General features: G+C 37.9%; 2 protein-coding genes across 4 annotated transcripts in view; both read right to left on the reverse strand.

Annotated features, from left to right (window-relative positions):
- The window catches only part of LOC137260970 (rho GTPase-activating protein 39-like), a 186,157-nt gene that overhangs the window by 76,439 nt on the left and 91,268 nt on the right, over positions 1–18,450 (reverse strand). For 2 of the 3 annotated variants that reach the window (XM_067798560.1, XM_067798559.1), the window contains exon 1: positions 11,462–12,988. The exons of the other annotated variant lie outside the window; for it this stretch is intronic. In XM_067798560.1, coding sequence (XP_067654661.1) covers positions 11,462–11,868 — 407 coding nt within the window. In that variant the 5' untranslated portion in view covers positions 11,869–12,988. Of the gene's footprint in view, positions 1–11,461; positions 12,989–18,450 lie in introns of those variants that run through there. 3 annotated transcript variants of the gene reach the window in all.
- Positions 1–18,450, reverse strand: part of LOC137260980 (MOB kinase activator 3B-like) — a 357,679-nt gene that overhangs the window by 57,707 nt on the left and 281,522 nt on the right. The window lies entirely within an intron of this gene.

The raw sequence follows: 18,450 nt of genomic DNA on the forward strand, positions 1-18,450 counted from the left end.
AACAAGAATTCAGACTTCAGAGATCAAATGAGAATATATTTGAATTCCAACATCATGAGTTGCGTAACTCCTTTCAGCTTCAGCTACCAATAAAAGAGTAATGATTCCAGAACACTTACAATCCCCCTGGGGAAATGTCATATTCACTTGAATCAATTCAACAGACATAGTTCCAATAGCTGTACATATGCAGCCGAAGAATTTGGCATCAAGGCAAAGTTTTGCCATGAAACATACAAATACATCATGGAAACCTACAAGGACATGACCAAGCAATTAGAATTCGGTCAGATGCGTTATCTGCTGATGCAGATCCTAAACAGCTAAAATAAAAGCCTGATTCTTATGCCTACATTCACGTAACCCCTTGCCAGTCCCCAGTTGGAAATTGAAGGCTGTGGTCCGTTTGATCCTAAATAGATTGGCAATGTTTACCAACTGGTGAGAGCATGGCTTACTGGCCATAGCCACGTGGTTTAGGTCCCTGGTGAGTATTGGATGTCTGCTTGGATGGATTTTGCCATTGGAATCAATTTCTGGATATTCGCTCTAGCTTGGAAGTAGATAATTCCATTTCATTTGCTCTGTTTCCTTGTATTGATCTCTCGTCATGACAGTTTCAGTTTCACAGACCGATAAACAATGTACATAGTTAAGTAAAGTGAATGTGTTTTAGGATGAAACAGTTTTGCCCCTTGTCCAACACCAGAGTCTGACAAGATAAGCAAGTAACTGTCAACATAATACTAAATTCTAAAGAAAATTATTTTTGTGCATAGCCCAACAACTTTGGCAACACCATTGGCACAGACATTTGAAGAGCAAATTTCAGAAAGGCAAACTTGAACCAAAAATCATCCAAATGTTTTAAGTATTGAATTTAAGTAACTGTAACAAGCCTGCCAACCTGAAATACACTTCACGGACAAAATGTAGTTTTCCCACCATGCTCCAAGTAGGAAACATGTACATCTATCCCAGCATGCTCTGGTAGAGCTATCAGTGTCATCACATGGGCAGAGAAGCAGGCTTATCTAAATACACACAACTCATCCCTCTAAGTCTCTGGTTTACCTGCACTGTAGGTATCTCCCTACACCCAGGCTCACGGAGCAGACGGCCATCATACAGCAACTTAACTAGAACCTACTGAAATGTATACTGTCTAGATCATTATCAACGGACTTTTGTTAACCTTAGGAAATGTTTTTACATCAATCGATCACAAATGTGAAACATACCTGCAGGCTTGTTTATGTGCATAGTATGTGAAGGTTGACTTAAAGGAACTGGTAAAAGCTATTTTCCAAAAACTATCCAAAATTGGATGAAATATTGGTAAATATATTTGGACATGTCTTCATGGAAACTTATACAGAAACTTGTGAACATTTTGCAGAAGTCGTAATGTATTAGTGGGAAAAGGCAACCATAAGTGGTGCACTTGAGTCAATCCCTTTGCATTTTGACCAAAAAAAAATGTTTAAAACAATTTCTTGCACATTCAATGGGAAACTGGTGGTCATTCCTTAAGTATCCATGACCAGTTGATGCATAAACCTTGATATTTAACTAAGTTTCTTTCAGAAAGTAGAATTAATAAACAGAATGACACATATGCAAACCGAACACTACCAAGATAAGGTTAATTATGGGTTGTCCCTGGTTGCATGAGGTCTTTTCATTAAGGGCTTGCCCTGTTATCACATGCATGCCACAGAGACCCTATGAAAGGTCATTATACAAGACATATCCTGTAGAAATAGTCACGATAATCCAGATGGAAAGACAATTTTCGTTGCTGATGCAAACACATATAGGAAAAGTTGAACTTCCCCTTTCAGTGTGTGCAACAGGCTTAGGCAGCAAGATTCTACTGCATGCAGAACAAATTATGACTAATTCTTGATGACCTGACTTCTGTTAAAAATTTGAAGATTTTACAGTTTAATGACAGTGGTTACGTATTCATACAAACAGTCGTTTTTGCCCGGAAGAAAATAGATATTAAACCAGTTTGAATTACAACAGTCTTCTTTGGTTTCTGAAGAGGGATTGTGAAAAAAAGGCAAGAATTTATTTAAGTTTTCTACTTTTTGATACACTCATGAAAGCACTCTACATTTTTCAAACTAGCACATGACTTACAAAGAGCGAGATAGACACAATGTCTAGTGCTACAGAAACTAAGAAAATCTACTGCATGTCAGCAACAGGAAGTTACATGTTAATTGTTCGTAAACATCCACTACAGTGAATGGACATAACAGGAACCAGAGACTTGTATAGACTTGTATTGGCCACTATTGCACATTATTGCTGTGTGGGAAGTTGACAGGATCATGCATAGTCGGTCAATGCTGCTTGAAGCTGTCTTGGGCATGGATGCCAAGATAGCTTAGTGGTTAATGTTCTCAGATGCTAGACAAAGACATGAATTCAAGTCCTTGCCAAGGCACAGTTGAGCAAATTTCTGGTTTTCCTTGCCATAGTGTGGTGTCAAGCCAGTCACCTTGACTTTCCATCAGCCACATAAAGTTCCAAACCCTTGCAATGCTTATCACTTTCTTCAAATTACGCTATCAGTTTATAGTCCTACAACACGGTCTCTCCTGTAATCACAGCAAACTAACACAGCAATCATATCCTGTCTTCTTCACGTAAAGACCAACTTTTTACAAACGACACACCAAAATGCCAGACCATGTTGTGAAGATCTGAGCAAATTACTTGGACAACCTTATCACTGAGTTATCTCCCTTTCAAAGGTGCACTCTTTTAATTAAAGGCAAATTAATCCCTCTGGGTTATCAACCAGCAATCATCTGGCAACATGCTATCTTCTGCACATATGAAAACCCTATAGAAATAAAGTGTGTCATGAAAGTTAATGCACCCCCAAACATGATTCGTGCATTCAAAGATGGCTGATCATTAAAGAAGAGTGTTTCCTGCACGTGTAGAGGTTGTTTTGTTAGATAGCCATTATGACTCAGACTAATAGCATACATACGCGGGAGATCCTCTTCAACATTAAATTGCTTCACAGATATTACAGTCCATGAAATATCATGATAAAGGATAATACTTTCCTCACAAATATGATAAAGATTTAATTATTTTGTCACATAGAAATAGCTAGCATCAGTCCCTCAAGATCTAACAAGTTATTTCATCTTAAAAATAGCACCACAACTTGGAGAAAACACTCAAATTTTCGCTTGCTTCAAACGACCTATTTAACATAAGAAATAGTTTACTTGACACGGAATACAGTATACAGAATCAAAATGATTAAATTTCTTACAAAAGTATTCTAACATCCATTTAATTCAAAAGGAGCACATCATTGCTAAACATGCATAAACTGAAGTAAAAGCTGATTTCTGATATTAAAGTAAATGGTCTCTTTTTTAAAAAGAAAGAAATTCTAACCTATAATCTGTGGTTAGCTGTGCAAAATAAAACAAATGTCATTCATATATCCCTTTGATATCTTGATTCAAAGGAGCACAAATTGTGTAACTGTGTGAGACTTGATACCCATAAACAGCTCATCTCAACTTCAAAGAAAAGTTATGGACAAACGCAACCGCTCAGGGGATAAAATTTTCTGAAAAATTTATTTGGAAATTAGATAAAACGATCAATATTGAGTATGTGTTGTATATATCCGTAATTCCCTGTTCTAAGTAATGAGAGTGGAATAAGCACACTGAGCATGATGGTATCATAGACATACACCATTACCATCTATGTCATCATGACTTCTTGAAGTATACATACAGGAGATCTGGACAGGAGATACATAGAGTGAGTGAGTGAAGTGAGTGAGTGAGTGAATGAGTGAGTGAGTGAGTGAGTGATTCTTTTAGAGAGTTTTTAGGAATATTCAAGTAATATCACCATAAGGACACCAAAAAAGGTCTTCACACATATTGCACCCATATGGGGACTCAAACCCAGGTCTTCAGCATGACAAACAAACACTATAACCACTAGGCTACCCTACTAGGCAACCACTAGGCTACCCATAGGCATAAACAATTACATGACACCTAAAACATTACCTATGGTACACAAAAAAAAAAGACCAGTCACATGAAAACATCCAGGATTGTATAGCGTCAAAGTACATAAAAGTTTCACATGAGTACACCTATTTCCAATAAGTTGGTACTTGCTAGTATTAAGGCTTAACAGTCACTGAAGGAAGATTAAAAAAGTATTATTAAAAGTAAAATACAATGATATTTTGATAGTTTGGACATGAGTGAGTGAGTGAGTGAGTGAGTGATTTTTTTAGAGAGTTTTTAGGAATATTCAAGTAATATCACCATAAGGACACCAAAAAAGGTCTTCACACATATTGCACCCATATGGGGACTCAAACCCAGGTCTTCAGCATGACAAACAAACACTATAACCACTAGGCTACCCTACTAGGCAACCACTAGGCTACCCATAGGCATAAACAATTACATGACACCTAAAACATTACCTATGGTACACAAAAAAAAAAGACCAGTCACATGAAAACATCCAGGATTGTATAGCGTCAAAGTACATAAAAGTTTCACATGAGTACACCTATTTCCAATAAGTTGGTACTTGCTAGTATTAAGGCTTAACAGTCACTGAAGGAAGATTAAAAAAGTATTATTAAAAGTAAAATACAATGATATTTTGATAGTTTGGACATGAGTGAGTGAGTGAGTGAGTGAGTGATTTTTTTAGAGAGTTTTTAGGAATATTCAAGTAATATCACCATAAGGACACCAAAAAAGGTCTTCACTCATATTGCACCCATATGGGGACTCAAACCCAGGTCTTCAGCATGACAAACAAACACTATAACTACTAGGCTACCTCAACCCCACCTTAGGAGCAGGATCTGAATGAAAATTGTGTGTGTTTGTTTGAGTCATTGTGTTGCAGTCAGAAATAGGCTTGCTTGATGTCAGGAGTCAGTAAACAATCAAGTCTGAAGCACACAATCATCAAGTCTGAACCACACAATCCAATGATTGACATAATGAGCATTGATCCACACATCTGTGATATGATGATCAGCATATACAAAGCAACCATGATGATCCTCCCCAACCCCCCACCAATGAGTATAGTCACCTCTTATAACAAGCAGCAGATTTGTATTCTCATCTGAATCCTGACAGGTGTAAAACTGCTGCATATCTATGTAATATGGCAACCAGCATATCCCACGCCCATCTCCAGATCTCGTTTCTTACACAAATCATGATTCACACACGCTGTGAAAAGCATGGTGATATCAGTAACTGTTTCAGAATCACAAAAATGAATAACAATGACGAAATATTACAAGCATTTTGCCTGAGACGGTACAGCTGTGATTCTTTGAACACTTGAATCCCAGATGGTGCCTCACTGTATGAACAGGCCAGGTATATAACAGCATACTGTTTTCCCTTCCATGAATGTCTATCCATGACTTTGACTGCTGCACAAACTGAAACTTCACCTGTGTTTCTTTACTAGACAGAACTATAAACCTGTAAGGTAAATACAAAGCATAAACAATTACATGACACCTAAAACATTACCTATGGTACACAAAAAAAAAGACCAGTCACATGAAAACATCCAGGATTGTATAGCGTCAAAGTACATAAAAGTTTCACATGAGTACACCTATTTCCAATAAGTTGGTACTTGCTAGTATTAAGGCTTAACAGTCACTGAAGGAGGATTAAAAAAGTATTATTAAAAGTAAAATACAATGATATTTTGATAGTTTGGACATGAGTGAGTGAGTGAGTGAGTGAGTGAGTGAGTGAGTGAGTGAGTGAGTGAGTGAGTGAGTGAGTGAGTGAGTGAGTGAGTGAGTGAGTGAGTGAGTGAGGTTTAGTTTTATGCCGCCTTTAGCAATATCCCAGCAGTATCACAGCTGGGAATACCAGAAATGTGTTTCACACACTGTACTCATGTGGGGAACTGAACCCAGGTTCTTGGCGTGATGAGCAAATGCTTTACCTACTCAGCTACTCAACTGACCCACATGATGGATTAAAGTTAAAGGATCATGATAATTATGTAAGATAATAAAATTCTCAAAGGAAGAGGACTTGAAAGTTTTGACACAATCTAACATTTTGTGATTCAATAATGTTAAGTCAAAGATATTTCATAAATTAAAGCAAAAACATGTGTATGCCATTTGAAAAGATTGCTTTTGCAACTATGAGAAAAACTGCTTCAAACCTACCATAAAATCTGCCTTACATTAGTTTTCAAGGTGAAAACTTGTGTTAGTCATAGATCATGCCGTTTCACACATTGTCAGTTGAGAGCACTCAAACATCCATAACTGCAGATTCATTGGTGTTTTATAGTCAATGAAAGAAAATGGTAAGATAAACTAATTCCTACTGTCAAAAAAACCACAATTTTATGCATAAAACATTAAAGCCTACAGACATATTGCCTCTCCTTGTAGGACTCTTGATATGAAGATCTTATTGCAAAAACTTCAATCTTAAAAACCAATCTCTCCTTGAAAGCACCTGTTATTAGGTACCACATTCAGTCTGTCATGGAGAATAACACACAGTGATCTGCTATGATTTACCATTGAGGCCTATCAATTTATAGTCAATAATCTGGCATTATAAATTGACTTCCTGGATGCTCACTGCTTGCACCTGGAGGCCTTGGATGATATTACCCAACTGAGAAAATACACAAGCACCCTCATGAGTCAGCATTGGTTGTTCACATGGCTTACATATGAGATGATATTCTGTGTTTATGATGGATGCATATTTTGTAAACCTCGCCACTGGCACGGTTCAAGTATAACATAAATAGGTGCAGCTTCCAAGCGTTAGGGTATTGGGTTTAATCTTCTACAAATTTCTTTAAACATATGTGATTAACAATTCAATACTGACCAGCTGTCTCAAGGGGGACTGGTCTGTTTAGTTTAATACAAATTTGATTTAACAAATAAATTTGGCAAGCAGGGTTTGGTATTTCCTACAAACGCCTTCAAAATACTGATATTTGAAAGTTATTTATTATCTGAAACTGCCATATGTATTTCTATATATAGTTTCTTACTTCATACTGTTTGTCTGACAACTATTAGCATTAAACTATGAACTTTAATTCAAACCAACAAACATCAACCAAAAAAAAAATCAGCTAAACATTTAGCAATCAACAAATACCAAGCCAGAAAAACAAAATAAATAAGGGGCTAGCATTTGCAGTTTTAATCAAAACCAAAACATTTTCTTTCCAGCTGGTATCTTGTTGGCTAGACAGTGTGAAAAATGAATAGGGTGAAAACACAGGTATCTGATAAAAAGAATAAATCAGCTCGGTGAGTAGAGTGATGGGACTGGCCTATACCACTGATTCAATTAACAAGAGTTTCGACCTGGGATGGAAAGGGTCAGAGAAGATGGCCTGGGCTTACACCTGGAAACTAGGGCGCCATGGGCAGATACTGGTTGCTTTGGAATGTGTACAGAATGCCAGGAGGTCTGAACCATGCTGTGCACAAGGCCACCCAGTTGTGATACTGTAGGTCTAATGGTCTGTATCACATCACTGAGATCACTGTATCAGAACATGGGGTGTTATAAATAGAATAGTTTAGCATCAGCTGCTGATTTGCCATAACCTTCTATGGTGACAGTCTCTGACTTGAACGTATTTGAAATACCATTAACTTAAAATCTTCAAAACCATTAAATGCTTTCAAACCACAATTATAATAACTACAGATATTTCACTGTTTTCAAACCTTAGTTCTAATAATTAATTCATTCATTGTTCAATTTCCTGGAGCAAGAGAATAAAAGCTACATATGAAACATATTTCATGTGCGAGAACTACACAACTCATGTTTCCTTTCATTAGGGATCTGAATCCTATACAGTATTTAAATCTGTGCCTCCATCATTAACAGATAACTCTCTCTCTTTCCTCATCCTGCTTACTAAAAGATGATATATGACAAAGAAATCTAGCAAGACCCTGCAAGAAGCTTCAGACATCTTCCAGTAGGATCTACTTACATGGAAACTGAAACCATTTAATTACCTTCATTCTCCACTCTATTCCAAAACAAATCTCAGGGATTACACCTCAAACCAGGCTAATTCAACTGAAACAAGCTGTCCAATAAACATCACTGAATTATGTCATCAGTCTGGTACTGTTTTCCATGCCACTTTCTCCAGTGTTTATTCCAAGACTTCAACCTGGTGTTAGTAGTTACAAACATATCAGGGCAATTAGGAAACAGGAGCCTTGCCAAACAAACTATCCTGTCAGCTAAGCATCTCATTCCCAGTCAGTAACTCCATGACTGACAGACATTGGTAAAAGTATACTCACATACCAACAAACATGTCATGTGACCTATATACAAGTTAACTGACACGTGAAGTTCATCAGCATTGCAAACTGCTGAGGTAATCATGAGTGAGCATAGTTTTATGCCACTTTTAGCAATATACCAGCAATATCACGACAGGGGACACCAGAAATGGGCTTCATATATTGAGTGAGCTTAGTTTTATGCCACTTTTAACAATATACCAGCAATATGACTACGCAGGACATCTGAAATGGGCTTCACATATTCTACCCATGTGGTAATCGAACCCAGCTCTTCAGCATTATGAACAAACTCTTTAACTACTTGGCTATCACACCGCCCTGTTTCACATATTGTACCCATGCTGGAAATCAAAACCAGGTCTTCTGCTTGACAAGCAAGCACTTTAACCACTTGGCTACTCTACCGTCCCTGAGATAATGGTGAGTGAGTGAGTTTGGTTTTATGCTGCACTCAGCAAAATTCCAGCTATATGGCAGTGGTCTGTAAATAACAATCCAGTGATCAACAACACAAGCATCGATCTGCGCAATGGGGAAACGATGACGTGTCAACCAAGTCAGTGAGCCTGACCACCCAATCCCATTAGTCGCATCTTACGACAAGCACGGTTGCCTAATATGGCAAGTATGGGTTGCTGAAGGCCTACTCTACCCCGGAATATTCAATGGTCGGCGTAATGGTGACATCTGGTGAGGTTACTTTTCTCATTTGGAACAGTGTTTGTATTTTCCATGTATTTGGGATTCTCAATCGCAATTCCATTTAAATGACTTCCATTTCCTGCCTTCAGTATTGATTTTGAATAAATGAGTAGCTAACACAGACAATTGTTGAGAAGGCTCTTTCAGGATATTGTTCATGTCATTTCTATAAATATATGGTAATGTACTTTTCTGTAGACATCTTATGCAAGTGCAAGATCAGACAAATTTGACAACTCTTGTAAGATATCAACTGTTATGTCATATTTGTAAATATTCCACATATATTCAAATGGCTCATGACCCTATTTGTATAAATATTTTGTATCCATTATCTAAAATCTTTGCCCGTATATGCTGTATAGTCAGTATTCCTTCAAAATTTCAAACCTACTGACAGAAGTGGACAAGGAGCAGAAAAATGCATGACTAGCATATAAACGAATACGGAATCACTCTTCACATGGTATAAAAACGTGATGATATCACTGTATTTGACTTACAAATAGTGATGTTAAAGCAAAATGTGTGACTACACTGGGCCTGATCGTCAGAAGTGTATCTTTGTTACGCGTTTCGTACAAAGTGTACTCATCAGACAGAGATACTGGAGGCGCGCATGTAGGCTAAAATATCCCTTTCGCCTTACTTACAAATGCATGTTTGCTACACAGCTTCAGCAACAGTATGGGTTCATGACGCCAAACCATCCCTTCTTCATTGTATATGACGATAATAAACCATCAGACAATTACCCCAGTGAGCAAACACCCCTCCATATATTAACCACGTGGTAAAGATAATCTCTTCCAGACCCCTGGTATGTAGAAAACCTTTGCCCATCTCAAGTCTTCCTTAACCTTCTACCTCAACAAGAAACTACCTGACATTTTCCATGTTCATTAATTTACCTGTTGCTGACAAAAGCAGGTGAGAACCTTTGCCCACCTTACTTTCCCTCTCACACGCCAGAGGGTCGTTATGCGATTCCTTTACAAGATTACTCATAAGGGAAACATCATGTCTGTGACAAGTTATTTCAACAAAAGCTTCCAAATGTGAAACAACAATACTGTAAGACTCTGTAAGAAAAGGTGCTGGCATGATACCGTTCTCCTCAAGACAGTCTACAATCATTAGGTTGAATGATTAGGTGTTCAGAGGAAGCCCCCAAGCAACCTATGCATAAGCCAAACATTTACATTAACCTGAAGGCACCGAATATGACAGTGGATGGAGAAGGATTATTGACATAAAGCTTTCAAGAAGTCTACGACACTTGCCTTCAGTTACTACACTTTGATGAAAAACATGCAACTCTTTCAATGTGTTTCCCATTTTATACAATAAATTTTTGCCAGATTTTATAGCATAAAGTAATCAGCCTCCATGGATGCTTGGTTTTTAAAAGACATCATTAGATCGCCTGCTTGCTTATGTTGCCTTTCATGATAAACCATCCAGATCGAGACCCTACAGGAACATGCCTTTGGTGCGCGGATATGACAAAGTAGTTTACATTTACAGAAACAAGAGTGATGTTTTGTTTTCAGATTAACACACTGGTGTCTCCCTCTTCAAACTCTAAGCTGGGACTTTAACAGGAAGTAACATGTGTTGTGGTGAGCTGGGCAAAATGTTCCGAGATAAGATGAAAGATGCTGTGTTATGCAACAGCACATGCTTCACTCTCTAAACATCTCACGTAACACCCTCCCACACAAAAACTATCAAACTTGGCACAGAGTTTAGAACAAATTTGAGTTTTATTCAGGAAGGCAGAAATTTGTATCCAAACATGAACTGAAGCAAATGTATTTTTCAGTTTTCATTTACTCTTGGTTCTTAATTACGCAGCCTTGAAAGCCTTTACTGGTTGTATATCGTTCAAAGTTTGATAAGGATACCAAGATAAGAAGCGATCCAGGTTCATAAATAACACATATTCTTTTACTTTTCATTACAGCCTGCATTTGCACCTTCCCGTTATCAGATACCAACTGCATATATACTGATCAGGACCAGACAATCCTGTGATTTATACTATGAATGACAATCCACAGAGTATAATGACATGCAACACATATCAATTAGTAGTTCACTATATGACTGAGTAACTAAACCTTACATCAATAAAGTGTTGTTTCAGTCATGACTATTCTGCTACATGAAATACGACTTTTATCAAAAACACAATCACCATTCTTTGTATATCTTGCGAATCAGTAAGGCAGAGGGTCTGAATACTTCCCTCTTCAATATCAAAGACATGTGCTTCAAGGTTTACCTAACATTTGCATCATATTTCCAACATTCCTTCATCATATGCCCTTACATTTTTACATCATTCTGATAAATTCCTACCTGACAATCTCTCGAAGATCGGCTGGATCCAGTGGACGAGACGACTTCACCGGCACGCTGTAACTCATTTGACTATGGTTATTGTTCGGCTTCTGCAGCCCACCAGTTGGCAACCTTTGATAACCATTATTTGGATAAATCTCTTTCGGGAAAGTAGTATCTTTCAGATAGGTGTCATCTTTAGGAAATGCAAGTTCATCCAAAGCATGGCCTGCAAATCCTTCATGGGAGTATAAGTTGCTCTGACATGAAATTGTCTGGTACCCAGGATTGGGGAACTTACTGCTAGGGCACATATTTCCCTTGTATTCATTGCTTTGGTACTGGTAGTTGTAGTTCATTGTTTGCGACCCATACATGTTGGTCTGCGAGGAATACATGTAGGTCATGTACACCTGCCGAGACATGGTGGCGATCTGGAAACAGCTGACTTGGCTCCTTAATACTTAGCACCAGATGGAAGGGATATTCTCAATACCATTGTTCAAACTGAGATTCCTTTGAAGATATTTTAGTATGTTGCCAAAACTGCATATTTTGGTCTCCAACCTTCTTCTGACAGCCTTTTCTGGGTGCCTCTCACAATTTTTTTGGTTAAATTTTGATACAGACCAATTTCTAATAATTTTAAAAAATATCACTGAGAAGTATCACAATTTTTGTTACAGAATGTTGTATCCAAAAAACTATATCAAAAGGAAACATCAAAATCCAAAATGGTCTCAATAGTAAATATTTTTTTCAAGATTTGTGTGATCACCAAAACACAGGTATCTATCTATGGCGTAACAATGATGAGAAATCCGGTTAGTTTCTATGTAAATGTCATGAGGGAAGAAAAGGTGTAGAGAAAAGTATCCCGGTGAGACAATGATCTCTCAGTAACAGCTGAGCTACTTGATTCTCATATCATGAACTTATCCAGTGTCGCCCAGAAAGGTTAGTCAGTTCAGTCCGGAAAAGACCAGTACGTTGGTGCTTGGTACTTTGCCTGGCCAAAGAATGTTTAGATCGTTCAAATTATAGTTCACGAACGTGGAATGATGGAACAAACACAAAATAATGTTGACATTTGTTTTCTTCTTTAGGTTAAATGTTCATCTTTCAAATGAATCAAACAGTTCCAGATGCAAAATTCAAGTTCAGAAATAACTGATAGCACTGTTCCTCAGAAGATCGAAAGGTACCGCATGTATGATCAGCAATAGATCAATAAAGTGTACAAATACCTGCAGCACTGTTCCTGTCTCAGTTGCAGAGAGACACAAAATCTTTACAAGATCCTCAAAATGACCTGAATGAAAACATCACAATTAAACTGTCACATGAAATGTTAACTGACAACTTGAAGCCACCAGTGCTGTCAGTGAGAACTCAAATTCAAATCTTCGCAGGTCCCACTTGAGAAAGACACTATTAATCCACAGGATCAGCAAAGGAGCTCATCTAGTATATACAAACCTACAGGATAATATACATGTGCACACAGCGAGGAAGCGGGCATGTTTCCTCATCTACAGCCTACAGAGAAGTGAGGTGTCTGCTTCGCTGCCGTCTGCCTGCTGGCGTCTGCTTGCAGCCACTGGGAGACTGTATCATTAGCAGACGGGCACTAAACTTGCCTGTAGTTACTCTGTCACTGGTGGCCAGTAGCAGTTCTGCTACTATGTTTGCTATTAGTAGCTATTCCACTAATTGACTGGATTTGGTCTCCTATTAGTATGGTCTGTTGTGAGAAATACCCAGCAAGTCTGTAGCACTGAGAGGATGGTGTGACTCTGGCACTTGCCTCTCAGTTTCTCAGTATGCGGTAGTGTCTGGTGGTGAATTATCTTAAAATATCCACATAATAAAGAGCTTCATACCTCTGAAGTTCAATAATTCGATAAAATGATGGAAATGAGATTCTATTCTCGTAACCAGAACCCAAGCTCAGTTCTGATTAATAACACAGATTCAAGTCTCTTGAAGTATCATCAAGAAGTGAAATTGTTTGAAGGAAGCAATAATAGAAGGAACGTTTTATCAACTTTTCTCATCAATTGTTCCAATGATTTCCTTGCTCCAAAATAACTCCCAATCAATTTCAAATGTACATCCTGGTTATTTCAGGATTTACTTCACATATTATTTGATTTGACAAATTTGAATATTAAAGACCTGATTATCCTGATTATCCAATCAGTGTAAAGATAATGAGGTCATGTGACCTCAAGAAAATAAAAAATCCATTGGGCAATGTCCATGTCATCGAAGCATTATGTACTAAACAGAGAACACATACAGGATTACTCCTGTAAAGCATAAAATGGGAATTCTCTTTGCACAGAAAGTCTGATGTAGTAAACTAAACTGGAACTCAGTCAGAACAAGCAATCACTTAACCACGAGGCTACCTCAAAGTGCCATGATAGATGCATTTAATAACAACCAATGATGAGGACATCAAAACATGGCTGCCAAATGAATCTTTCAACGAAAGACTAGAGCCAGGATCTGAGGTGGAACCAGGAGAAACAGACATGCATCTGTTCATTTAAGATATGGTATAAATATCCTTGAGCTCTTCCTAGACACACTACAATATATTTTTTTGATACATGAAGCTTCCCTTAGTTATACTTATAGGTGTAGTGGAGTAGCTTAGTGGTTCAAGCGTTGGTTTGTTACCCCAAAGGTCTGGGTTTGATTCCCCACATGAGTAAAATGTCCTTTTCTAGAGTCCTCCACCATGATATTGTAGCATCATTGCTAAAAGTGGAGTACAACTAAACTCACTCACTCTGATTTACATGGTTTACAGAGTTTCGGAAATCTTTGCATATGCACTAATGAATTTTCTCTAACTATGGACCAAATTAGTGGTTGATATTATGAGCAGCAATGCATGCTGATGATGGACGCTGACACACTCATATCCAAACCGCTTAACCACTAGACCAGCACTTTGTCCCTTGATGCATAATTTGTCAATGAACAAATAATTCCATTTAAATTGAAAAAGAAGCCCCAGCGAGATGGGAGATTCAGAACCTGAAGAAAATCTAGACTGGCTTCATTTAGGGCTTTGCAGAGTGAGTGGGAAAATAAGCAATAATCCAGCAAAATCAAGGCACAAAACACCAGAAAGGGGCTTCTTACATTGTACCCATGAGGTTCTTTAGGGTCACAAGCAAACACATTAACCACTAATCTACCCAAGAACCCAACTTTGCAGAGAGGACTGCAGAGAAAATAATGTGGTTCACGAACAGTGAGAGTCAAACAACCTGACTTCCATTTTGTCTCTTAATAGACAACCATAAGTTGTTGGTAACAAATTTAACCCTAATCCTTGGAACTGCAAGTTGTGGAACTTTGAATACAGTACACCTGGTCATTACCTACGAGCAGTGGCTTCCCTTATACATCTCCTACAGCTCCCTACACCTTGTTTACCTGCGATAACACGCAGTAAACAAAGCTCCTATTTCAGTCACAGAGGCTCCATTGTCCCTTCCAATATCTCCACGGAAACACTCACTGTAGCTGCACATTTTCTAACAGCTATGTGCTAACTTAAAGAGATGAGGGCTAAGTGAAAGTCAACAACTCTTAATCCTAACCTTCTTAAAAACAATTTTTTTAAATAAACAGGCAAGGGTATTTTTATTGGTTAACCAGGAACGTGCTTAAGTGTGACGAGGTATGAGAGACACAAAATTCTTGTGTAACTAAAGAGCAGCCCGTATCTTCTCTTCAAATTATCCGGCTGAAGATGACTCACTGTTCCTTTTAATCATCTTCATTAAATTCTTGCCCATATTTTTTAAATTATGCTTTTAAATTGAATCAATTCTAAAACTGTCTCATGAAAATCGAAACCAATAATTTTTCATTCTTTCCCAACATTATTTCAACGGGTATAAAATTCTTGACTTTATATACTATGACACACCATTTAATCCTATACTGTTCGTAAGATGTAAAAATCGAAAACGTTTCACATTAAATCACAATAAATCCTTACTGACTATAAAACACTTCCAAACTAATCATTTATATTAAATATCAAAAGTAATAACACTGATACATCAAACATTAATGAAATTATCCACAATGCTTAAATCCGTCTTGATTTTCTTTCAAAGAATGATGACTACTTGCACATCAGAATTGAAAAGGCCTAAAATCGACAACATACATTTACATACCGGAGATAATGTATATATAGGATTCTTGTTCTGCACATCTACTGTCAGTAATTTTGTATTTCGTTATGAAAATACTGATGAATTGTGGCTCAGCTATTGTTGGAATAATGCCATCTGATACAGATGGCCTTCAGATGAAATATTTCCGATGAAGATTAGGAGACTGAGTGGGAAGAAGGATACTGATGTGGGAATGATGCACGTCAGCCAGCACGGAATGAATTATTTAGTATAGAATAACACAAGACTGTAGGAGCTGGATTAAATGATGCCGTCAGGAACTGTCTGAAAAATCACTGTATCATTGTCCTTACATATCTGTCGCTGGAAAGAGTGGGCGACAGAGCAGTGTCACCTTCACGATTCACTGTCACAGATGACACCAGGTGTTCGTGAAAAGATTAGTGTATCTGGACCTTCCAGTGGCACCAATCTCAAAAACATGCACAGGCAAGTCAAGGCCTTTTGAAAAACATGAGAACATATGATAATTGTCGAATGTGAGAACGGTATTCGACATCCTCTTGTCACAAGTGCATCAAGTTTGGAAAATGCTTCACTAGTAAATGCAATGATTCTTGGAAAGTTTTGAAAGAAGCAACATTCTGCATCTTGAAAGCATGAATTCACACCAATACAGCCATGCTGTATCTCAGCCTCTGTCTAAACGGTCAACTATGAATCTATAACAGAGATAATTGGCATGGCCAGAAACATGCATTGTTTGTTTGATGTTTAACTCCACACTCAGCAATATTCCAACCACATGTCAGTTTGATCAAGTCTGTACATGAAATCCAGTGATCAACAGCATGAGCATTGACCTACGCAATTAGGATATGATAACGTGTCAACCACATCAGCATGCCTGACCACCATAACCCTTACCACAAGCACGGGTTGTTGTTCTAGCCCGTATATTCACAGGTCTCAAAGGCACGCAAATTACAGGATACAACCAGCCAGTTCAAACAGCAAGAACCTTGAATCTGTTGATGCAGGGTGATGCCCAAAGCAACAAAAATGACTACAACAATAAACTGTTGCATGACATACAAAATTTCAAGGGACATGAGCCAAAATCATAATTGGTGCAATTTCTGTAAGAAGCACACAGCTCTTGTTCTAAGGTTATAGTGACACTGCCAGCCTAAAACAAGGACGTTTCTGATATTCTCTTCATGGGATAACAATAAGGCTCTTGAGAAACCACAGAAATACACATCAGACGCGTTACCAGATTCTCAGCTCCGTTAAATAAGTACTACATGTTTTGTGGTATATTCTAGCTTGTTGTCACTGACTTCAACACAGCAAAATACATCAACAGAACACCTCAAGAGATTCATTACAAATCACATTCAGCAGCAGAAGCAGTCACTCCATCTTGGCGTTTAAAGAACATGACACTTCAAGTGCGAGACTTTCAGCAAAGCCATCAAACACTTCCCCTTCACAGCTGCAGCTAACATACGACATTTAACCATAATCAATTTTACAAATTGTTTACAGTAATACTGCATCTAGAAGTGAGAATCAATACCAGGTATCCTTGTTATGGGCCTCTGTTAGGTAAAAATTTAGTGGATCCTTTGATTCAAATATAGCAGCATACTGAAGGATCAAAGGAGCCTCATTAACTTCAAACATTGCAAGTGAGGCAATGAGTGAGTGAGTGAGTGACTGAGGGGTTTTAGGCTGCAATTTGCAATTTGTATGCTATATTATGGCAAAGAAACCTAAAATGGTCTTTATACATAATATCCAAAAAGGAAGTCGAACTGGGATCTTCATCTTGATGACTGAATGTTTCAACCACAAGGCTATCTCACCACTAGACTAACATCTAATCTCCGAAATGAGCATATTTTACAGAAAACTAGTTCATAGTATGAAATAAAACATAATGAAAAGGAGCTCTGAGACTTTCTTCTTGAAGCTGTGAAAATCTAGACTTGCCACATTTTCTTGACTCTTTCTTCGGTATATTTGCTTCAGGGTCTGAGACTACCTCACCACCCAAACAAAGCAATGGCTGACCAGCCAAACCAGTGATCAATACGCATGAGAAACAACGCAGCAAGCATGGGTTGCTGAAGGCCTATTGTACCCAGGACCTTCACGGGTCGGTCATTTAGAAGTTGAAAGTACTTGAGGGATTTACACTGGGGAATCACCTGGGAAGTTCAACACAGGAAGGTTCAACAGACCCTCATTATACATTGAAACCACACATACCCATCATTTAGTATGCTTTTAGGCTCTGAAACTTGATGTCAGTTTGCATTGTGAAGTCTGTATCCCTATTGTCAAACCGAAACCAGTCTTATAATCCATGTGCAATAGAACATTGAAAGATAGCAAACATGACACAATGTAACCAACAGAACACAATGAAACTAAGAGTGGCAAATGTAATCAGAACAGACACTCTATTACTGAAACTGTCACAATGTAACTGGCAGAGACACAATATTATTGACAGTGTCAAATTGTAATGAGAATGGACACAACATTATTGAAACTATCAAAATGTAACCAGGAAGGACAAACTGTTACAAATATGAACATAAATTATATCTTGTGATCTCTGAAGGCACAATGTGAGGATATCCCGTAAGATTCTCGACACCAGCATTTGCAAGCAATCATCAGCTGACTATCACAACTATAGAAGAAAAAAAGATGGCATCAAAGAAATGTTTTTCGCCCAAATATTCATCACACCAGCCAATTCAACTAGCTGGCTTCATCAAACACAAATGAAAAGATAAAAAATACTTTATCATTAACACC

The sequence above is a fragment of the Haliotis asinina genome, chromosome 14 (assembly GCF_037392515.1).
Source record: "Haliotis asinina isolate JCU_RB_2024 chromosome 14, JCU_Hal_asi_v2, whole genome shotgun sequence".
NCBI lineage: Eukaryota > Metazoa > Mollusca > Gastropoda > Lepetellida > Haliotidae > Haliotis > Haliotis asinina.